The 24,613-nt window shown below is 50.4% G+C and overlaps 1 protein-coding gene across 6 annotated transcripts in view; it reads left to right on the forward strand.

The window, feature by feature from the left end:
• The window catches only part of LOC140426938 (PH and SEC7 domain-containing protein 2-like), a 294,703-nt gene that overhangs the window by 113,666 nt on the left and 156,424 nt on the right, over positions 1-24,613 (forward strand). For 4 of the 6 annotated variants that reach the window (XR_011948349.1, XM_072512238.1, XM_072512237.1 and 1 more), the window contains 2 exons: positions 4,708-4,749; positions 23,729-23,926. Coding sequence is in view for 5 of the 6 variants with exons in the window: in XM_072512238.1 (XP_072368339.1) it covers positions 4,708-4,749; positions 23,729-23,926 (240 nt within the window). In the remaining variant the exon portion in view is untranslated. The remainder of the gene's footprint in view (positions 1-4,707; positions 4,750-23,728; positions 23,927-24,613) is intronic. The other 2 variants (XM_072512239.1, XM_072512242.1) reach the window with 1 other exon arrangement.

Consider the following 24,613-nt stretch of genomic DNA (forward strand, 5'->3'; position numbering starts at 1 on the left):
CCCACGGAGACACGGGGAGAACGTGCAGACTCGGCCCAGACAGTGACCCAGCGGGGAATCGAACCTGGGACCGTGGCGCTGTGAAGCCATAGTGCTAGCCACTTGTGCTACCGTGCAGAGGTGTTCACTTAACTATGTTTGCAAATTCACTATTTGCAATAGCCTTCAGCCGTGCGGCCATAGGCCTCCACGCTCAGTGGGAGTTATGGTTATCGGTGGGGCAGGCGGGAGGCGCTAGGGTTGTCCCAGAACGGGTACACAGGTTCCAGTGGTTGGCATGGTGGAGCCGCGGGCAACTAGACTGCCCCCTCCCCCAGCCGAGAACATGGGCGGTCAACCCGCACGCACCCTGCTCCGTAACCTCCACTCCTCGTGGTGGCCCACCCTGACCAAAGCTGGCCTCCCGGTGGCTCCCCAACCCCCGCCGAACACAGGGGCAGCAACCCCAGTGCCCCTGGGCTCTTTGCCTGTGAGCGAAGATGTTACTCAAGTCCCCGCAGCAGCTCCTCAGCCAGCTTCACGTTTTAAAACAGAGTACTAATCGGCGCCAGCGTGGCGACTTGCCGCGGAGGCCGTTAGACCATGGGGTGCCATTGGATAGGGGGTCGCTCCTGTTAATTGTATGGAGATCGGGCTTAAGTGGTGATTATTGGTTTCTTTTTTTTTTAGAAAACATTTTATTGAAGCATTTATAATTTTACTATTTTAACACTCTCAATGACCGAGCGGTCCGACACACGCAACAACCTCACAGTAACATACCCAACTTGCCCCCGCCCTACCTCCTGACCACCCATATATTCAATTCCCTACCTGTATTCTTCACTGCCATGCCCCCACACTCTCAGGGCTGCCACTACCACTGGGCTTGTGAAGTACCGAGCCGGCGAGAACGGCAGAGGTGCCGTTAGCAGAGCCTCCAGACCCGTGCCCTTACAAGATGCCGCCTCCACTCGCTCCCACACCGACCCCTCCCCACTACCCCATTCCTAACCATCGATATATTAGCCGCCCAGTAATAATTAATAACGTTCGGAAGGGCCAAGCCCCCCTCCTCGCGCCCCTGTTCCAGAAGGACCTTCTTCACCCCCGAGGCTTTCCAAGCCCATATAAAACCCAAGATCGCTGTGTTCATCTTCCTGAAAAATGCCTTAGGGATGAAGATTCGGAGACATTGAAACACAATCCGCAATCTCGGGAAGACTGTCATCTTCACAGTCTGTACCCTCCCCGCCAATGACAGCGGGAGCATGTCCCATCTGCGGAAGTCCCCTTTCATTTGCTCGATCGCCCTGCCAAATCTAACTTACGGAGCTGACCCCAGTCCCTTGCCACCTGAATCCCCAGGTACCTAAAACACCTTCTCACCACTTTAAATGGCATCTCCCTCAGTCTCCTCTCCTGCCCCTTTGCCTGGATCGTGAAGACCTCGCTCTTGCTCATGTTTAATTTGTAACCTGAGAACTGACCAAATTCCTCCAATATCCCCGTAATGCCTGCAATTCCCCCCACCGGGTCTGTTATGTAAAGAAGCAAATTGTCCGCATAGAGCGCGACCCTATGCTCCACCCCCCTCTCACTATCCCCGCCAAATGTTCGATGACTTAAGCGCCATTGCCAAAGGCTCTATGACCAGGGCAAACAGTAGTGGGGAGAGCAGACACCCTGCCTCATCTCCCGACACAGACTAAAATACTCTGACCAGACCCGGTTGTTCCTTACATTTGCCACTGGTGCCTGATATAGCAACCGGACCCAGTCCATGAATCCCTGACTGAACCCAAACCTTCCCAGCACATCCCACAGGTACTTCCATTCCACCCGATCAAAGGCTATTTCTGCATTCATGGCCATTACCGCATCCCCCTGCGGTGCCGGCTGTGCAATCACCTGGGAGATGTGTCGCACTGTCTCTCAGCTCATCCGGAGTCTCCAACAGCATGCCCGGTTCGGCAGGTCCTCTAATGACAGGCGGTGCTGGTACACACAAGACCTGATGCGGTGTCCCCTTGGCACCTCCTGCTCCTCGTCCTGTTTTTTAAAAAAATTTAGAATAGGCAAATAATTTTTTCCAATTAAGGGGCAATTTAGCGTGGCCAATCCACCTAACCTGCACATCTTTGGGTTGTGGTGGTGAAGCCCACGCAAACACAGGGAGAATGTGCAAACTCCACACGGACAGTGACCCAGAACCGGGATCGAACCTGGGACCTTGGCGCCATGAGGCAGCAATGCTAACCACTGCGCCTCCTTGCTGCACCTCCTCCTTGCCCTGTTGAGCGGCCAGCCCTCCAGCCTGTGCAGCCGCCACCTGCCCCACTGCAGCCCGTTCCTCTGCTAGCTGTTCCGCTGCTGCCCACTCTGGCTGCTGCCTGCTCCGTTGCTGCAGCTTCCCCCTCCTCTCCAAGCAGCCCCCACTCTCGCGGCCGCAGGGCATCTCGCAGAGCTGCGACCATCACCACGGCGGCCGGCATTGCTGGTTGAACACCAAACGCCATTATCTGCAGGATGTGGAAGGCCAATCTGTTAGCATGGCACATACTCACGTGCCCAGTCAGGTTCCATGGGCTACACGGTGGCCCCATTTGGCACTGCGGGCTCCGTCCACGTATGTGTCTCCCGCACCCCTGCCCCCCGTTGTCCCCGGTTCTGGCGCCCGTCCCTGCTGCCAGGGGTATCATTGGCTGGCACTGCCCTCACTGGGGGCTGCCTAGGTGTGTGTGTGGCCCGGGGTGGTCCCCCTGTGAGTGGCGACTGGTTGGGCGGGTATTTGGGGGCGGGGGGGAGGCGCGCTGTGGTGGGGGGTGGAGTGCGGGGGTGGGTGCACCCATACGGCCGGTGTCACTGTGTAGAACCAGGTGCCGAGGCAGATGGTCAGTGGGTGTGCAGCAAGATGACCGCTGTAATGGCGGTTGGTGCCTGGGCACCACCCCAGTCCTGCGGGGAAGGGAGGGGGGGAGCGCACCCTGAGGGCGCACCCTGGCTGCTCGGCCTGTTTGCCCCCCCCTCCCCCAACCCTGGCAGGCGGCACCCCACCGCAGCCAGCACAGCCGGTGTGTGGGCTGGCAGCCCGCAGTCACTCCATGCCATTTCCTATCTCCTCTCTCGCTCAGCAACCACGACGCTAAGTTCACGATTTTTGAGACCACAAGTGAATCACGCCGTCAGGAACTCGGCCCATCGGAGGCAGTGAATCTCGGAGGCCCTGGTGAACAGAATGTCAGGCCCGCTAATGATATGCCTACTGTACTTTAACCCGGTGCAGCAAGCGACGCAGTTACCCCACTTTCGGAGATCCGGAGCATTCCAATTTGGCGTCAAACTGGTGCCTATCTCGATTTTGGCGTTGGAAGCTATTCTCCGCCCACTCGTGTTCCGCGATTTCAGTGTCGGCAAACGGAAAATCCCGCTCTTAGTCTCTGAAACAGAGAATCCCACTCCTTGTCTTTTGCACCGATGTGCTGGTCTCCCTCATCATTGAGGATGGGGCTATTTTTGGAGCTTCCATTTCCTGTTAGTTTAATTGTCCATCACTATTCATGACTGGATATGGCAGAACTGCAGAGCTTCGATCTAATAGTTGGTTGTTGGATTGCTTAGCTCTGTCTTTCACATGCTACTTCTGCTGTTTGGCATGCAAGTTGTTCGCTGTTGTGGTTTCACCAGGTTGATACTCCATTTTTAGGTATGCCTGGTGCTTCTCCTGGCATACCCTCCAGCACTCCGCATTCAGCCAGGGTTGATTCCGCAGCTTGATGGTAATGGTAGAATGGGGGAAATGCTGGGCCATGAGGTTACAGGTTGTGGTTGAAAATAATTCTGCTGTTGATGATGACCCATAGCACATCATGGATGCTCTGTTTTGATTTGATTTGATTTGATAGATCTGTTTAACACAGTGGTAGTGCCACACAACACAATGGAGGATATTGTCATGTGAGAGTACCTTTAAGAAATGGGTGTTTATAAATGGGTATGTATATAAATATCTGTAGTGAGAGTACCTTTAAGAAATGGGTGTTTATTACTGCAGTGATGTCAGAGAGTGGGTGGAGCTGGGCTGTCTGTCAGCTTTTTACTTTCGTTTTAGGCTGTTTGCTGCAGGGTGTGTTTTAGTTTCGTTTTCAGAGCTGGGTAGCTGCAGTCACAGCCAGAAGGTGTATTAGAGTCTCTCTCTGTAATCTAAAGACTGCAAATCGATCCTGGTGATTTAAAACTAATAATAGTAGTGACTTTAACCTGATGTGCTGCTGGTAAAAGGTGTTTTAAATCTTATGGATGTTAAAAGGAAAGCTTAAAGGATTACTTAGTGTTGTATTCTTTGGGGGTTGTATTTGAATTAATGGTTGCTAAGATGTTCACTGTATGTTTTAAAAAGGTGAACTTGAGTTCATAGAATAAACATTATTTTCTTTAGAAAATACTTTTCCATTTCTGCTGAACCACACCTGTAGAGTGGGCCTGTGCTCCCCATACCACAATCTATTAAAAGTTGTGGGTCAGGTGAACTCCATGATACACTTTGGGGTTCTCTAAAACCTGGCTCATAACAATATCCTCAGTGAAAAGATGGGACTTCATCTCTATAAGGATTGTGTGGCGTTCACTGTTTCCAATACTGTCATGGATAGATGCATCTGTGAAATGTAGATTGGTGAGGTCAGAGTCATGTCATTTTTTCCCTTTTGTTCGTTCCTTCACCCACAGATCCAGTTCAGCAGTTATGCCCTTTAGGATTCGGCCAGCATGGTGAGTCGTGGTGCTACTGCGCTTCTTTATGTGATGGACATGAAATCCTTCACCCAGAGTACATTCTGTGCTCTTGCCATGCTCAGTGCTTCTTCCGATTAATGTTCAATGTGATTTATCAACTTGCAGGAACCGGCGGGGGTTGGATTGCGTGGATACAGCAGGAGGTTTTGTGCCCATGTTTGACTTGATGTCATGAGACCTCATGTGGTGTAGAGTCAGTGTTGAGAACTCCCATGGTAATACCCTCCTGATAGTCTACCAATGTGACATTATTTGTCAGGTATGATTCTGTGAGTATGACTCTGTCAGGCTGTTGCTTGACTAGCCTGTGGGTAGCTCTTACAATTTTGGCACAAGCTCCCAGATATTGGTAAGGAGGACTTTGCAGGGTCGACACGCTGTTGTGATTTACGGTGCCTAGGTTTGATTGTATTCCTTTTAGGCTTTGCATCAGTTTGATCAGGTGTGGGCAAAATATTGTCCACAGGCTGGATCCGCCTCGTATATTACTTCTGTCCAGCCCGACATGACTGCCAGGTCAGATAAACACAAAAACCAGATTGTTGCATTTTGATCAGAATGCACTTTAGCGGCAAGGAAAACAAGAACAGAAGGAAAACAATGCATTGTCTGCATGCAGAGTACGGGCCTATGGTTGGTTGCTGTGATTACATTGCTAATGATAGCAGCCAATGGTTTAGCATGGGAGCTGCGGGAAAATTAGTTATATCGTTTTCAGTTTTGCAGGAATTTGCCTTTGCTGCACTCCAGTGGCAGGATACAATCCAAACGTGAGTTTATCGCAGAAGAGGATAGTAGACGCTGAATGTCAAATGTTTAATAAGGGATGGACTTCAACATACTTCTTGGGCAGCACGGTAGCATAGTGGTTAGCACAATTGCTTCACAGCTCCAGGGTCCCAGGTTCGATTCCCGGCTTGGGTCACTGTCTGTGCGGAGTCTGCACGTTCTCCCCGTGTGTGCGTGGGTTTCCTCCGGGTGCTCCGGTTTCCTCCCACAGTCCAAAGATGTGCAGGTTAGGTGGATTGGCCATGATAAATTGCCCTTAGTGTCCAAAATTGCCCTTAGTGTTTGGTGGGGTTAATGGGTTATGGGGATAGGGTGGAGGTGTGCGGTTGGGTAGGGTGCTCTTTCAAAGAGCCGGTGCAGACTCGATGGGCCGAATGGCCTCCTTCTGCACTGTAAATTCTATGATTCTATGATTTGCGGATGAAGCTGGGAAAGCCGTGTGCTTAGTTTGCAAAGAAATTATTACCGTATTCAAAGAATACAATTTGAACTGACACTTTGAGAGCAAACATGCAGCCAAATATAAAAACATGTTTGATGAAGAGAAAGCTGGACAATCAATCGCATGAGATGGTTGCTCGAATGAAAAAAGTGCGGTTTTTTTTAACCAGACTATATACACCACAAGATGAAATTACCAGAGCAAGCTACATGATTGTACATAAAATCGTCATTCGTAAGTATTTTAAAAAATCTTTTACTTTTGGACAATCTGGCAAACACAAATTCACCAGTCGCTTCTCTGTGATTGTCATGTAAAAATGTCTAAACGCATTAAACTTTATTGGCACAAACCGCTTACGCATCATGAATTCGAAAATTATTTCGATGGGGAGGTAATTTTATAACAAAACAGATATGTGGTCCGAGACAACACACCAAAATTCTTACCTACCCCGGCAAAAATTATTATCCACCCCTCAGTTTGATATGACTGAGTGGTTTTTCAGAGAGCTTTTAAGAGTCAACCACATGTGGGACAAATAGGTAAGAATGGCATATTTCCTTCCCAAAGGGCATTAGTGAATGAGATGGGTTTTTATGACAATGGTTTCATGGTCACCACTACTGAGACTAACTTTTGAGCAATTTTGGGCCCCACACCTCAGGAAGGACATACTGGCACTGGAGCGGGTCCAGCGGAGATTCACACGGATGATCCCAGAAATGGTAGGCCTAACATACGATGAACGTCTGAGGATCCTGGGATTATATTCATTGGAGTTTAGGAGGTTGAGGGGAGATCTAATAGAAACTTACAAGATAATGAATGGCTTAGATAGGGTGGACGTAGGGAAGTTGTTTCCATTAGCAGGGGAGACTAGGACCCCGGGGCACAGCCTTAGAATAAAAGGGAGTCACTTTAGGACAGAAATGAGGAGAAATTTCTTCAGCCAGAGAGTGGTGGGTCTGTGGAATGCATTGCCACAGAGGGCGGTGGAGGCCGGGACGTTGAGTGTCTTTAAGACAGAAGTTGATAAATTCTTGATTTCTCGAGGAATTAAGGGCTATGGAGAGAGAGCGGGTAAATGGAGTTGAAATCAGCCATGATTGAATGGTGGAGTGGACTCGATGGGCCGAATGACCTTACTTCCGCTCCTGTGTCTTATGGTCTGTGGTAGTATGCATTAGGGGTCATGTGGGACTGTGAAGCCGTGATGTCATTGGCTGACAGATCCCGGGTCCTGGTTGGACGTTGACCTCTAGCTCCGCCCTGAAGGCGGAGTATAAGTACCAGGAGTCCTCCCCCACAGGCAGTCTACTACTGAACTGCGGGGGAACAGTCACGCTTAATAAAGCCTCATCGACTTCACTCTATTCGTCTCTCGGAGTCTTTGTGCGCTACAATTTATTAAGCGTGACTAAAAGACTATGGAGCTCAGGATCATCCCGGAATGCCTGAGGATCAGCCCCCACGCAGTGAACGCGGCAGCAGCTTTCAAGCACTGGCAGACTTGTTTCGAGGCCTACCTCAGAACGGCCACCGGCCGGGTCACAGAAGACCAAAAACTACAGGTCCTGCACTCGAGGTTAAGCACGGAGATTTTCTCTCTCATCGAAGACGCAGAGGATTTCCAGACGGCGTTCGCAGCACTAAAAAGTCTCTATGTCCGCCCAGTAAACCAGATCTACGCTCGCTATCAACTCGCAACGAGACGGCAAAGTCCCGGAGAATCGATAGATGAATTCTACGCCGCGCTACTAATTTTGGGACGAGCCTGCAGCTGCCCGCCGGTGAACGCAAATGAACACACGGACATGTTAATGCGCGATGCTTTTGTGGCAGGTATGAACTCCTCCCAAATCCACCAAAGACTTCTAGAAAAAGAGTCGCTAGGACTCTCAGAGGCACGGGCCCTAGCAGCCTCCCTAGACATGGCCGCGCGAAATACCCGCGCCTACGACCCCGACCGCGCGGCAGCCCATTGGGCTCCGTACGCACCCGTCGCGACAGACCCACCCTCCCCCCCCCCCCCCCGGACACCCCACAGGCTTGCGCGGTCCAAACGCCAAGTCGCACCGGGGGAGCCCGCTGCTATTTCTGCGGCCAGGCGAAACACCCCCGGCAGCGCTGCCCGGCCCGCGCAGCGATCTGTAAGAGCTGCGGGAAAAAGGGCCATTTCGCGGCTGTGTGCCGGTCCCGCGAGGTCGCCGCTGTCCCGGGAGAACAGGGAGCCCTGCACGCCGTTTACGCTCCCCAACCCCCCCCCCGCCCCATGTATGACCCGCCGGCGCTACCACTTTGGGTCCCGGCCACCGCTGTCCCCAGAGAAGAGGGAGTCCTGCGTGTTCCCAACGCTCCGCAACCCCCCCAGCGCCCCATGTGCGACCCGCAGGCGCCGCCATTTGGGGTCCCGGCCACCACGAGGGGAGGAAGGGCGCCGCCATCTTGGACCACCCCAGACCTGTGCGACGCATGGGGGCGGCCATTTTGTCCACCCCCGCCGCCATCTTGTGACCCCCCAGCCATGTGCGATGCATGGGGGCAGCCATCTTGTTCACCCCCGACGCCATCTTGGATGGCAACAACGGACCCCAGTGTCGACGGCTCCACGGGGTTCGAAGAAGACGCTCAACCACTACAACCACGTCTGGCTTCAATGACGCTGGACCAAGCTCGGCCCCGGACGCTCCAGACGACGACGACGACAACGGTGCTGATAAACGGGCACGAGACACCATGCCTAGTCGACTGCGGGAGCACGGAGAGCTTTATCAACCCCGACACGGTAAGACGCTGTTCTTTGACCATCCATCCCAGCGCACAAAAGATTTCCCTAGCTGCAGGATCCCACTCCGTACAGATCAAAGGCTTCTGCATAGTTACCCTAATGGTGCAAGGGAGGGAGTTCAAAAACTACAGGCTCTACGTCCTTCCCCAACTCTGCGCCCCCACATTACTGGGATTAGACTTCCAGTGCAATCTACAGAGCCTAACCTTCAAATTCGGCGGCCCAATACCCCCACTCACTATCTGCGGCCTCGCAACCCTCAAGGTGCAACCCCCATCCTTGTTTGCAAACCTCACCCCGGATTGCAAACCCGTCGCCACTAGGAGCAGACGGTACAGCGCCCAGGACCGGACCTTCATTCGGTCCGAAGTCCAGCGGCTACTAAAGGAAGGCATAATCCAGGCCAGCAATAGTCCCTGGAGAGCACAGGTGGTAGTAGTAAAGACAGGGGAGAAGCAAAGGATGGTCATAGACTATAGCCAGACCATCAACAGGTACACACAACTAGACGCGTACCCTCTCCCCCGCATATCCGACATGGTCAATCGGATTGCCCAATATAAGGTCTTCTCCACCGTGGACCTCAAGTTCGCTTACCATCAGCTCCCCATCCGCCCAAGTGACTGCAAGTACACAGCCTTCGAGGCAGACGGGCGATTATACCATTTCCTAAGGGTCCCATTTGGCGTCACAAACGGGGTCTCGGTCTTCTAACGAGAGATGGACCGAATGGTTGATCAACACGGGTTACGGGCCACGTTCCCGTATCTCGACAATGTGACCATCTGCGGCCACGGTCAGCAGGACCATGACGCCAACCTCCAAAAATTCCTCCAGACCGCTAAAGCCTTGAACCTCACGTACAACGAGGACAAGTGCGTCTTTAGCACAAACCGGCTAGCCATCCTGGGCTACGTAGTGCGCAATGGGATAATAGGCCCCGACCCCGAACGTATGCGCGCCCTCATGGAATTTCCCCTCCCGCACTGCTCAAAAGCCCTAAAACGCTGCCTGGAGTTCTTTTCATACTACGCCCAGTGGGTCCCCCAGTACGCAGACAAGGCTCGCCCCCTAATACAGACCACGACCTTCCCTCTGTCGACAGAGGCTTGCCAGGCCTTCAGCCGCATCAAAGCGGATATCGCAAAGGCCACGATGCGCGCCATCGACGAGTCCCTCCCCTTCCAGGTCGAGAGCGACGCCTCCGACGTAGCTCTAGCGGCCACCCTTAACCAAGCGGGCAGACCCGTGGCCTTTTTCTCCCGAACCCTCCACGCTTCAGAAATCCGCCACTCCTCAGTGGAAAAGGAAGCCCAAGCCATAGTGGAAGCTGTGTGACATTGGAGGCATTACCTGGCCGGCAGGAGATTCACTCTCCTCACAGACCAACGGTCGGTAGCCTTCATGTTCGATAATGCACAGCGGGGCAAAATCAAAAACAACAAGATCTTAAGGTGGAGGATCGAGCTCTCCACCTTCAACTACGAGATCTTGTATCGTCCCGGAAAGCTGAACGATCCGTCCAATGCCCTATCCCGCGGCACATGTGCCAACGCACAAATTAACCGCCTCCAAACCCTCCACGAGGACCTCTGCCACCCGGGGGTCACTCGGTTCTACCACTTTATTAAGTCCCGCAACCTCCCATACTCTTTAGAGGAGGTCCGTACAGTCACAAGGGACTGCCACATCTGCGCAGAGTGCAAACCGCATTTTTTCAGGCCGGATGGTGCGCACCTGATTAAGGCTTCCCGCCCCTTTGAATGCCTTTGTCTGGATGTCAAAGGACCCCTCCCCTCCACCGACCGCAACATATACTTCCTTAACGTGGTGGACGAGTACTCCCGCTTCCCATTCGCCATCCCCTGCTCTGACATGACCGCGGCCACAGTCATTAAAGCCCTGAACACCATATTCACACTGTTCGGTTGCCCCGCATACGTCCACAGTGACAGGGGGTCCTCCTTCATGAGTGACGAGCTGCGCCAGTTCCTGCTCAGCAACGGTATAGCCTCGAGCAGGACGACCAGTTACAACCCCCGGGGGAACGGGCAAGTAGAGAGGGAGAACGGCACGGTCTGGAAGACCGTCCTACTGGCCCTACGGTCCAGGGACCTCCCAATTTCACGGTGGCAGGAGGTCCTCCCGGACGCCCTCCACTCCATCCGGTCACTACTGTGCACTAGCACTAACCAAACGCCTCATGAGCGCCTCCTTGTCTTCCCCAGGAAGTCCTCCTCTGGAACGTCGCTGCCGACCTGGCTGGCGGCCCCAGGACCCATCTTGCTCCGGAAACATGTGCGGGCGCACAAGTCGGACCCGTTGGTCGAAAGGGTTCACCTCCTTCACGCAAACCCGCAGTACGCTTACGTGGAGTACCCCGACGGCCGACAGGACACGGTCTCCCTGCGAGATCTGGCGCCCGCCGGCAATACACACACCCCCCCGACACCAATCACCCAACCCCCCCCCCCTTCCTGCCACCGCCGCACCCCGCGACCGCCCCCTTCCCAGGCGGATCGGTCCTCCTCCCAGGCCCGACCAGGAATGAAGCCCAAGCTGAAACCGTAAGGCTCCCGGAGACGACAACACCGGAACAAGCACCACCACCAGCACCGGGGCCGAGGCGATCGACACGGACGACCACACCGCCCGACCGACTCGTGGCGTCGATCTAACAGTACTATATGTGGACTTTTAACGAGAACATTTTGTCTTTTCCTGACGATTACTGTAAATAGTTCGAAACAAAAAAAAACCTTGTACATACTGTAATAACATGCAAAAGTTTTCCTCCCAGAACCAGCCTTGTAAACCCTTACCACCATGCGAAGCATCAACCCGCCGGGTTCATTTTTAACAAGGGGTGAATGTGGTAGTATGCATTAGGGGTCATGTGGGACTGTGAAGCCGTGATGTCATTGGCTGACAGATCCCGGGTCCTGGTTGGACGTTGACCTCTAGCTCCGCCCTGAAGACGGAGTATAAGTACCAGGAGTCCTCCCCCGCTGGCAGTCTACTACTGAACTGCGGGGGAACAGTCACGCTTAATAAAGCCTCATCGACTTCACTCTATTCGTCTCTCGGAGTCTTTGTGCGCTACATGGTCTTATGGTCTTAATTCCTGATTTCTTAATTGAATTTAAATTCCACCAGTTTCCATACTTGATCCTTGAATCCGTGCGTGTCACCTGAGCATTAGCTAGGTCTCTGGATTAGGAGTCTAAAAGTAAAAGGTAAAGTCCCAGATGACGAGAGGCTGCTTTCCCCTTTGAGGGGGAACGCTGACTAGTGGTGATTCGGTCTGAGGATCACCACACCTCAGGCAAGAGGCAAGGTTGAGAAGGCGGGGCCTTCATGGATAACTTCAGCCGGTACGGGAATGTGAACCCACACTGCTGGCCTCACTCTGCATCACGAACCAGCTGTCTAGCCAAGTGAGCTAAACCGACCCCCATTCTAGTCTAATGACATTGTCAAACTGCCGCCTCCATTGAACTGAAGCTATTTGAATTGAACATTTATAATAATTATAGTATAAATGTGACCTCGATGTATATTTACTACTGCATGGTCTGGTTTTCTATAAAACCATGGCGAGGGACAGCACATTGAAAATGCACACAAAGTGCAGGTTCCATTTTAACTGGTTCTTTTGTGCAGTGGGATTTGTACAATGATTTATTGAACCGTTTAGTCTCTGCCAGACATACTTAATAACACAGGACCAAAAGTCGCACAATCAAATTGTGATGCCACTGAGTAGAAAATGATTGAAACATATTAGCTTAAGCAATACCATCTGCTGTTTTTATATAGTCTCCATGATTATAAATGTTACTCTTCTGCCCCACCTCTTGGTTTGTTTGTCTTTTAATAGCAGATGCAAAAGCATTTGTCTTTCTTGAATAGGTTTACAGATAGGCTTTAGTTTTAATTTGTAATTTTCCTTACATCATTGCAGTTACCCATTTCAAAATTAAATTCAAGTAGTATCATTAATGCCAGCACTATTTTCCGTCACTGTGATATGAGTTAGCAGCTGAGCAGTGTCTAATCATACCTTTCTTTTACCAGTATCCAGAGTCTGTAGGCTGTTGAGGAAATGCCGTCTTACATAAAATTTGGCAGATACTGTGTAGCTGCAGATTTAGTTGGCTGAGCCACAGAGTGGCACTGGTGCTCCAGCTAGAGAGGTTGTCAACCAGTTTAAGATAGAAAAAAATGCTGTTGATTTGAGAGACAGAGATAAGTAGCAGTCAAGGAAGATCAAACCATTAAGTCTGAAAGGAAAATTCTGGGATATATTTTGCTACACCTAATTATCCCAGAGTTTGTTGAGTACTGGTCTTGAGAACAAAGGTTTTGGATTCACAATCTGTCAAAGAGTGCACTCGATTTAATCCTTGCAAGATGGATAAAATGAGTACATGCTGAAGAAGGAGCAGGCTGGCTGCAGTACTTTTGTTGCAGTATCAATTTTTTTTTTTTTTAAATAAATATTTTATTGAGAATTTTTGGTCAACCAACACAGTACATTGTGCATCCTTTACACAACATTATAACAATACAGATAACAATGACCTATTTTATATAAACAAAAAACAAAAAATAAATAAATATTAAATAACAAAAATAAAAACTAGCCCTAATTGTCAACTGCCTTGTCACAAGCTACACCCCCCCCGCCCCCCCCCCATCCCCCCCCCCCCCCCCCCAAATCCTGGGCTGCTGCTGCTGCCTTCTTTTTTCCCCCATCTATCTATCCGCAAGATATTCGACGAACGGTTGCCACCGCCTGGTGAACCCTTGAGCCGACCCCCTTAGGACGAACTTAATCCGCTCTAGCTTTATGAACCCCGCCATGTCATTTATCCAGGTCTCCACCCCCGGGGGCTTGGCTTCTTTCCACATTAACAATATCCTGCGCCGGGCTACTAGGGACGCAAAGGCCAAAACATCGGCCTCTCTCGCCTCCTGCACTCCCGGCTCTTGTGCAACCCCAAATATAGCCAACCCCCAGCTTGGTTCGACCCGGACTCCTACTACTTTTGAAAGCGCCTTTGTCACCCCCATCCAAAACCCCTGTAGAGGATGCAATTGAGGGCTTTTGCGAGGCAACAGGCCGGGCATGACCAAAACATATGGGTATGATTCGCTGGGCTTCTCGAGCACCTCGCACACCTATCCTCCACCCCAAAAAATTTACTGAGCCGTGTTCCAGTCATATGCGCCCTGTGTAATACCTTAAACTGAATCAGGCTTAGCCTGGCACACGAGGACGACGAGTTTACCCTGCTTAGGGCATCTGCCCACAGCCCCTCCTCGATCTCCTCCCCTAGCTCTTCTTCCCATTTCCCTTTTAGTTCATCCACCATAGTCTCCCCTTCGTCCCTCATTTCCCTATATATATCTGACACCTTACCATCCCCCACCCATTTCTTTGAGATCACTCTGTCCTGCACCTCTTGTGTCGGGAGCTGCGGAAATTCCCTCACCTGTTGCCTCGCAAAAGCCCTCAATTGCATATACCTGAATGCATTCCCTTGGGGCAACCCATATTTCTCGGTCAGCGCTCCCAGACTTGCGAACTTCCCATCCACAAATAGATCTTTCAGTTGCGTTATTCCCGCTCTTTGCCACATTCCATATCCCCCATCCATTCCCCCCGGGGCAAACCTATGGTTGTTTCTTATCGGGGACCCCCCCAATGCTCCAGTCTTTCCCCTATGTCGTCTCCACTGTCCCCAAATCTTCAGTGTAGCTACCACCACCGGGCTTGTGGTGGAGTTCCTCGGTGAGAACAGCAATGGGGCTGTCACCATAGCCTGCAGGCTAGTCCCCCTACAGGACGCCCTCTCTAATCTCTTCCACGCCGCTCCCTCCTCCTCTCCCATCCACTTACTCACCATTGAAATATTAGCGGCCCAATAGTACTCACTTAGGCTCGGTAGTGCCAGCCCCCCCCTATCCCTACTACGCTGTAAGAATCCCTTCCTCACTCTCGGAGTCTTCCCGGCCCAAACAAAACCCATGATGCTCTTTTCTATCCTTTTAAAAAAAGCCTTCGTGACCACCACCGGGAGGCACTGAAACACAAAGAGGAATCTCGGGAGGACCACCATCTTAACCGCCTGCACCCTCCCTGCCATTGACAGGGCTACCATATCCCATCTCTTGAAATCTTCCTCCATCTGTTCCACCAACCGTGTTAAATTTAGCCTGTGCAATGTGCCCCAGTTCTTAGCTATCTGGATCCCCAGGTAACGAAAGTCTCTTGTTACCTTCCTCAACGGTAGGTCCTCTATTTCTCTACTCTGCTCCCCTGGATGCACCACAAACAGCTCACTCTTCCCCATGTTCAATTTATACCCTGAAAAATCCCCAAACTCCCCAAGTATCCGCATTATTTCTGGCATCCCCTCCGCCGGATCCGCCACATATAGTAGCAAATCATCCGCATACAAGGATACCCGGTGTTCTTCTCCTCCCCTAAGTACTCCCCTCCATCTCTTGGAACCCCTCAGCGCTATCGCCAGTGGCTCAATCGCCAGTGCAAACAGTAATGGGGACAGAGGACATCCCTGCCTTGTCCCTCTATGGAGCCGAAAATATGCCGATCCCCGTCCGTTCGTGACCACACTCGCCACTGGGGCCCTATACAATAGCTGCACCCATCTAACATACCCCTCTCCAAAACCAAATCTCCTCAACACCTCCCACAAATAATCCCATTCCACTCTATCAAATGCTTTCTCGGCGTCCATCGCCACTACTATCTCCGTTTCACCCTCTGGTGGGGCCATCATCATTACCCCTAACAGCCTCCGTATATTCGTGTTCAGCTGTCTCCCCTTCACAAACCCAGTTTGGTCCTCGTGAACCACCCCCGGGACACATTCCTCTATTCTCATTGCCATTACCTTGGCCAGGACCTTGGCATCCACATTTAGGAGGGAAATTGGTCTGTAGGACCCGCATTGTAGCGGGTCCTTTTCCTTCTTTAAGAGAAGCGATATCGTTGCTTCAGACATAGTCGGGGGCAGTTGTCCCCTTTCCTTTGCCTCGTTAAAGGTCCTCGTCAGTACCGGGGCGAGCAAGTCCAAATATTTTCTGTAGAATTCAACTGGGAATCCGTCCGGTCCCGGGGCCTTTCCCATCTGCATGTTCCTAATTCCTTTCACCACTTCTTCTACCTCGATCTGTGCTCCCAGTCCCACCCTTTTCTGCTCTTTCACCTTGGGAATTTCCAGCCGATCCAAAAAGTCCATCATTCTCTCCCTCCCATCCGGGGGTTGAGCTTCATATAGTTTTTTATAAAATGTCCTGAACACTTCATTCACTCTCTCCGCTCCCCGCTCCATCTCTCCATCCTCGTCCCTCACTCCCCCTATTTCCCTCGCTGCTCCCCTTTTCCTCAATTAGTGTGCCAGCAATCTGCTCGCCTTCTCCCCATATTCATACTGTACACCCTGCGCCTTCCTCCATTGTGCCTCTGCAGTGCCTGTAGTCAGCAAGTCAAATTCCACATGCAGCCTTTGCCTTTCCCTGTACAATCCCTCCTCCGGTGCTTCCGCATATTGTCTGTCCACCCTCAAAAGTTCTTGCAGCAACCGCTCCCGTTCCTTACTCTCCTGCTTCCCTTTATGTGCCCTTATTGATATCAGCTCCCCCCTAACCACCGCCTTCAACGCCTCCCAGACCACTCCCACCTGGACCTCCCCATTGTCATTGAGTTCCAAGTACTTTTCAATACATCCCCTCACCCTTAGACACACCCCCTCATCCGCCATTAGTCCCATGTCCATTCTCCAGGGTGGGCGCCCTCCTGTTTCCTCCCCTATCTCCAAGTCCACCCAATGTGGGGCATGATCCGAAATGGCTATAGCCGTATATTCCGTTCCCCTCACCTTCGGGATCAATGCCCTACCCAGCACAAAAAAGTCTATGCGCGAATAGACTTTATGGACATAGGAGAAAAACGAGAACTCCTTACTCCTAGGTCTACTGAATCTCCACGGGTCCACACCTCCCATCTGCTCCATAAAATCTTTAAGCACCTTGGCTGCTGCCGGCCTCCTGCCAGTCCTGGACTTCGACCTATCCAGCCCTGGTTCCAACACCGTGTTAAAGTCTCCCCCCATTATCAGCTTTCCCGTCTCTAGGTCCGGAATGCGTCCTAGCATTCGCCTCATAAAATTGGCATCATCCCAGTTCGGGGCATACACGTTTACCAAAACCACCATCTCTCCCTGTAGTTTGCCACTCACCATCATGTATCTGCCCCCGTTATCCGCCACTATAGTCTTTGCCTCGAACATTATCCGCTTCCCCACTAATATAGCCACCCCCCTGTTTTTCGCATCCAGCCCCAAATGGAACACCTGCCCCACCCATCCTTTGCGCAGCCTAACCTGGTCTATCAGTTTCAGGTGCGTTTCCTGTAACATAACCACATCTGCTTTAAGTTTCTTAAGGTGTGCGAGTACCCGTGCCCTCTTTATCGGCCCGTTGAGCCCTCTCACGTTCCACGTGATCAGCCGAGTTGGGGGGCTTCCCCCCCCCCCCCCCCCCCCCCCCCCCCCCCCCTTGCCGATTAGCCATCATCTTTTTCCAGCTTCTCACCCAGTTCCCACGCAGCTGTATCTCCCCCAGGCGGTGCCCCCCCGCCCATCCTCTCCCGTACCCACTCCCCCCTTTCCCCAGCAGCAGCAACCCAGTAATTCCCCCCTCCCACCCCCCCCCCCGCTAGACCCCCCGCTGGCGTAATTACTCCCCCCATGTTGCTCCCAGAAGTCAGCAAACTCTGGCTGACCTCGGCTTCCCCCCGTGACCACGGCTCGCACCGTGCGACGCCCCCTCCTTCCTGCTTCTCTATTCCCGCCATAATTATCATAGCACGGGAACCAAGCCCGCGCTTCTCCCTTGGCCCCGCCCCCCATGGCCAACGCCCCATCTCCTCTCCCTCCCCACCTCCCCCCATCACCACCTGTGGGAGAGAGAAAAGTTACCATACCGCAGGATTAGAACATAAAACCCCTCTTCGCCCCCCACATTCGCCCCACCACTTTGTCCAAACGTTCTTTTTAATAGTCCACTCATTCCAGTTTTTCTTCTACAATAAAAGTCCACGCTTCATCCGCCGTCTCAAAGTAGTGGTGCCTCCCTTGATATGTGACCCACAGTCTTGCCGGTTGCAGCATTCCAAATTTTATCTTCCTTTTATGAAGCACCGCCTTGGTCCGATTAAAGCTCGCCCTCCTTCTCGCCACCTCCGCACTCCAGTCTTGATAAACGCGGATCACCGCGTTCTCCCATTTACTGCACCGAGTTCTCTTCGCCCATCTAAGGACCATTTCTCTATCCTTAAAAAGGAGGAATCTCACCACTATGGCTCTGGGAGTTTCTCCTGCTCTCGATCCTCGCACCATAACTCGGTACGCTCCCTCCACCTCCAACGGACCCGTCGGGGCCTCCACTCCCATTAACGAGTGCAGCATCGTGCTCACATATGCCCCGACGTCCGCCCCCTCCACACCTTCAGGAAGACCAAGAATCCTCAGGTTGTTCCTCCTTGCGTTGTTTTCCAGTGCCTCCAACCTCTCCACACATTGTTTCTGATGTGCCTCCTGTATCTCCGTCTTCACCACCAGGCCCTGTATATCGTCCTCATTCTCGGCTGCCTTCGCCTTCACGACCCGAAGCTCCTGCTCCTGGGTCTTTTGTTCCTCCTTTAGCCCTTCGATCGCCTGTAGTATCGGGGCCAACAGCTCTTTCTTCATTTCCTTTTTTATCTCCTCCACGCAGCATTTCAAGAACTCTTGTTGTTCAGGGCCCCATATGAAACTGCCACCTTCCGACGCCATCTTGGTTTTTGCTTGCCTTCCTTGCCGCTGTTCCAAAGGATCCGCTGCAATCCGGCCACTTTCCTCTCCTTTTTCCATCCGTGTCCAGGGGGAATTCCCTTCTGGTTTACCGCACGGTGTTTTTAGCCGTTAAATTTGCCGTTGGGGCTCCTATCAAGAGCCCAAAAGTCCGTTCCACCGGGAGCTGCCGAAAAGTGCGACTTAGCTGGTCATCGCCGCACCCGGAAGTCCTGCAGTATCAATTTTTGAGCAATTTTGATGCTTGTTTGCTGTTCATAGCTGAGTTTAGTGTAGCTGTAAATACTGTATCCAAACATATTTATTGTTACATTATAGGAATTTATCAGAAAGCGACCAACAGAAAAAATGCACTAATTATCTTAATTATATTGATAAAAAGCTTAAAGCGAATTGCCACATTAGATTTTGGGCAGGATCTTTAGGTTTCACCAGGGGCTAGCCTCGTAGATCCTACCCAGGAGCAGGAACAGAGGTTGATAATATTAATGTTAGCCGGCATGCCAGTTTCCCACCACCATTCCAGGGACCAATGAGTTTCACCAGGATAGGGGGAGGGCTCCCCAGAGAACCTACCTAATCCAGTAATAATGGTAATTAAGGTAGAAGAGATCATGAAGAGCTCATTGAGGGCAATGCTCAGATTTTGGGGGGTGTTCATGGGCTGCAGGCTGGATCTAAGGAATAGGTGTTATGTCTGACACAAGGAGTTTTGTGGACCTCATGAAAGATAGAATAGTGCAGAGGGAGACTTACCCATTGGCACACAGATACCTTAGGGTCAGCACAGTTCATGAGGACTGTGGTCGGTAAGCACTTGGGCAGTGCAGGGGCTTTATCCTGCTGGAATTGTGGAGGCATAAAAGTCGGGGACAAGGCTCTTAAACACAATTGGGAGGTCATATGAGCACAAGGAAGTCAACAGCTGGCAATGAGACCATGATTTCAGGTCTATGGCAGACAGTGGTTTGAGGAGACAGCCGAAGTGCAGAAAGGACACTGAGGCCATAGCATCATGGTAGGCTGTACCACTGAAGATCAGGTTGCCACGGGATGACAGAGATCTGGTGCCGGAGGAAACTTTGACTCTCCAGACAGATGGTCACAGAGATTTATGCCATGTTGTGAAGTACCTCAGACCTTACAGCACTGCTCACCATGCCCCGCCAGCGGCTGTCAAAGTCACTGTGCCTTTGAACTTGTTCGCCTCTGGCTCCTTCCAAGGATCAGCTGCAGTTCCTTGGTGTTGTCTTTCAAACAGCTGCACGCCATTCCATGTTGTAGGCCCATGATAACCCTTTTGTGAAAGCTGAGCATTACATAAAATTCCAGACAGCTGGAGGCTCAAAGGCAGAGAAGGTAGTGGGTTTTATCTCCAGTGCTGGATTCCTGCAGGTGCAGGGCTTTATCATTTGCAGCTGTTTGGCCATAAAGACATCAATTGAGCACCCAGTGAGATTCATCAGCGGGAAGATCTTCCACTCCCTCAATGTTTAACTGGTCTGTGACCAGAACAAGAGCTTCCTGCATATGTGTACTCGCTATCTGGTTGCTGCCATGACTCCTTAATCCTCCACCAGTTCAGAATACTGCAGCTCTTCACTTGACTCAACAAAGTATGTGGATGGATTTTAAAGGACAATAAATATCTCTTGAAGATATGACTACTCGCCCATCTATGACAACTTGACATAGAGGCACAGACGTGCTACAACTGAAGCTATAATCTCATTGGGACAAGGATCAAACAAGATGTTGGTTTTCTGAAGATGCGGTTCTATCGCCTCACCCATTCAGGTGGTGTTCTGTAGTACACTCTTGCAAGTAGGGTTGTGCCTGCTGCATTCTCCATAATATGATCCTCCAGAGAGGTGTGGACCTTAATGAGACTGAAGTGCTGGCTGGACACAGTTTATCAGGGAGAAAAGGAAGCAGGAGGTAGAGATTGAAGAGGAGTAAGATGCAGAAGACAAATGTGTTCCAGATGCACAGGGAGTTGACCAGGCCCGGCGTGGGGTTTTAGGTTCTTGTCAGGATGCTGCTATATCAGGGATTATCTGTTTCAGGCTCATTTTAGTTGAGTCCCTCTAATCCAGGAGGACCGGTTTGACATGAAAGTCACTGAAATATCTGCGGAAACATTTTCACTGAAGACGTAGCGTCGAACAATTCAACTCTCACCCCAATGAAGCATAATCTGCCTGGAGGCTTCACTGTTCACCGATCCTTGATCTGCTTCACCACTTGATGGGGCTGGTTTAGCACAGGGCTAAATAGCTGGCTTTTAAAGCAGACCAAGACAGGCCAGCAAGGCAGCGCGGGCTCATTTCCTTTCACTTCATCCTTTTTTTCATGTCCTGTCAATAATAATGAAGTTTCATGTGTAAGTTTACCACAGACAGTCTCTGTCTCATCCCGTTAAAGTCAGCTTCACCCAAGTCTAAAATTCTAATCGATGAAATGTGCTTTTCTTTTTCAAACGTTACATTACATTCAATCATGTTGTGATCACGATTTGATAAATGTTCAAGCACAGTTAGGCTACTAATTAAAATGGGCTCATTACTCATAACTAAATCTAATATTGCCTGTCCCCTTATTTCATCTCGAACACAACACATTGCTGCAAGAAACTATCCCGGTCACAACGCCGCCCCCCCCCCCCATATCTAGTTTAAAGTCCTTGTGACCATCTTATTTATCCTTTCCGCTAGAACACTGGTCCCAGATCGGTTCAGGAGTCCCGATAGTACAGGTCCCTCCTGTCGCAATACTGATGCCAGTGGTCCATGAAATGGATCCCTCTTTTCACAGTAGCTTCATTGCAATGTTAATGTCAGCCTATTTGTGCCACTAATAAAGATTATTATTATTCCCCACATCGCTCCTTTAGCCACGTTTTTACTTCGGTCATGACCTCTAGACCTCCATTACCCCACCTGCAGCCTGTCCCCTGAAACCCTGACGGCCCCACCTGCAACCCCAAGACATTCCTTCCGCCCCTTAGACCCCTGCCAATTACCTGTCATCTGGGTCCTGGGACTTAGTTCCAGGCCGCTCCCTGCAGTAACTCTCTGGCCAATGCAATGCTTCAATGGACTGGAGTGAGAGTGGAAGTCTATCCTTATGTCAATCAACACTCATTAGAGTGTAATATGGCTTCAGCACTGCTGGAGAACCCCGCTGATTCTTTGCTGACTCTTCGGATGGCAGGACTGAGTCCCAGCCAGCCTAAGAATTCAGGTCATAGTGTTGGCATGCAGGCAAGGAAAACCTCCTCACTTCTGGGCCCTCTTATGCTTCTTCCTCTTGCAATGACATTAAAGAATGATAAAGCCATTGCTGGCCTCCAGAGCCAATGCCAATGTCTCATATACATAAGAAGCTGCCTGTCAGTGCTGACAGGTCCTCAGCAGCACTATTGCTCTGCAAATACGCTGGTGGGGGGCTGGAAAATCCCCCTCACGTAAATGCAAGTTATTATTACCAGCAAAGGACAGACTCTCAAAGCATCTGAACTATTAATTGAATTTTTTGAGGATGTAATTGGAAGTGTAGATAAGGGTAGTGCAGTTGATGTAGTTTATATGGATTTAAGCAAAGCCTTTGACAAGGTCCCACATGGGAGATGATAAAGAAGGTAAAAACACCCATGATGAAATGAAATGAATGAAAAAATGAAAATCGCTTATTGTCACAAGTAGGCGTCAACGAAGTTACTGTGAAAATCCCCTAGTCGCCACATTCCGGCACCTGTTCGGGGAGGCTAGTACGGGAATTGAACCGTGCTGCTGGCCTGCTTGGTCTGCTTTAAAAGCCAGCGATTCAGCCCAGTGTGCTAAACCAGCCCCTGACATCCAGCGTAACCTGGCAAGTTGGATCCAAAACAGACTGTGGTAGGAGACAGAGGGTGATGGTAGAAGGCTGTTTGTGTGACTGGAGGCCTGTGTCCCATGGCCTACAATAGGGGTATATTGTTTGCGAAATATATTAACGTTATAGATGAGAATGTGGGGGGGGGGGGGGAGTTGGTAAGTAAGTTTATGGATGACACAAAGATAGGTGGGGCGGTTAATAATGAGGAATACGGTTGCAGGAAGATATAGACGGGTTGGTCAGATGGGTATATCATGATGGAATTTAGCCCTGAAAAGTGCACTTTGGCAGGATTAACAAAACAGGAGTATTCAATGAATGGCAGGACACTAGGAAGCTCAGAAGAACAGAGGGATCTTTGGGTGCTTGTCCACAGATCCCTGAAGGCGGCAGGACAGGTTAATAAGATATTTAAGACGTCATAAGAGACACTTGCCTTTATCAGTTGTGGCATAGATTATAAGAGCAGGCGGTTATGTTGGGAACTGTACAAAATCTTGGTTGGGCCACAGCTGGAGTACTGTGTGCAGTTCTGTCTGCCTCACTTTCGGAAGGATGTGATTGTGTTGGAGTGGATACAGAGTGGAATCACCAGGATGTTGACTAGGATGGAACATTTCAGCTGTGAAGAGAGGCTGGATAGACTTGGGTTGTTGTCTTTAGAGCAGAGAAGGTTAAGGCGGACCTGATTGAGATGTGTTCGATTATGAGGGGTGTAAACAGGATGGATAGGAAACAGCTGTTCCCCTTAATTGAAGGGTCAGTAACAAGGGGGCATAATTTTAAGGTAAGGGGCAGGAGGTTTAGAAAGGGAGTTGGGAAAAAAGATATTCATCCAGAGGGTGGTACGAGTCCGGAATGCACTGCCTGAGTGGGTAGTAGAGACATAACCGTTAAAAAGAACATGGATGAGCAATTGAAATGGCATAACATTCAAGGCTATGGGCCAAGTGCTGGAAAATGGGATTAGTGTTGATGTAGTGTAGTTTTGTCAGTGCAGACTCGATAGGCCAAAGGGCCTCTTCTGGCACTGTCTGACTTTATGTTTCTATTCATCGCTATAATGCATCCATTGTTCAAAACATTTCTATTCTGATTTGTTATGTAGCCAGTTATGTTAAAAAAGAACCCTCCAATTAAAGTTGTACAAAATACTCTATCTTTTGATTCTAGTGATGGCAACTTTAAGGAAGCCCTATCCGATTCTGATTCAGAAATGGAGGACAGTACGGAACACTTAGAACATGGGAGCACTGACACTTTGGCTAATGGCTGCAAAACAGATATAGACCCAGCAAAAAGACTTGCCAAACGACTGTACAATCTTGAAGGGTTTAAACGATGCGATGTGGCACGGCACCTTGGAAAGAAGTAAGTTTTCGCATATTCCTGGGAATTAATTTTCAGCATTGGCCATTAACTGCATCTACCAAGTATCAGAATCGATAATTGAATAAAGGCAAACATCATTACTGTTCATTTGTAAGTGGATTGTTCATTTGTACTATAAACACGAACAGGCGCCGGAATGTGGCGACTAGGAATGTGGCGGCAGTAACTTCATTGCAATGTTAATGTAGGCCTACTTGTGACAATAATAAAGATTACTATTATTAAAGCCAAATTGAAAGCACCTTAAGTGCCATGTTTATTTTGGGCAGAAATAGGGGTAACAAGAGTCAGAATATTTCTGAATTGTTCATAACAGTTCTGAAGAAGAGTCATACCACAAATGTTTTTCTCTATCCGCAGATGCTGCCAGTCCTGCTGGGTATTTCCACCACTCTGTGGTCTAAACCACTCAGGCAGGAAAGCAGCTTAGCGTTGTTAGCTTTTCCTTTAGCACAATATCAATGATTCCCTGAAATTGACTCCACAGATTTTTGCCCAATCATTATCGATAAACAGCTCAATGTCTTTTGTTCATCTCTCTGCAATAAGAGTGAGAGAGAGTTTCATTAAGATTGATCGCTTAGCAAAAAAGGAATGGAAACAGAGAAATTTTACACTTACGTTACATTATACTGGCCATCGCATTAGACAGGCAAATCACATTTG

The sequence above is a fragment of the Scyliorhinus torazame genome, chromosome 7, assembly GCF_047496885.1.
Source record: "Scyliorhinus torazame isolate Kashiwa2021f chromosome 7, sScyTor2.1, whole genome shotgun sequence".
NCBI classification, from domain to species: Eukaryota; Metazoa; Chordata; class Chondrichthyes; order Carcharhiniformes; family Scyliorhinidae; genus Scyliorhinus; species Scyliorhinus torazame.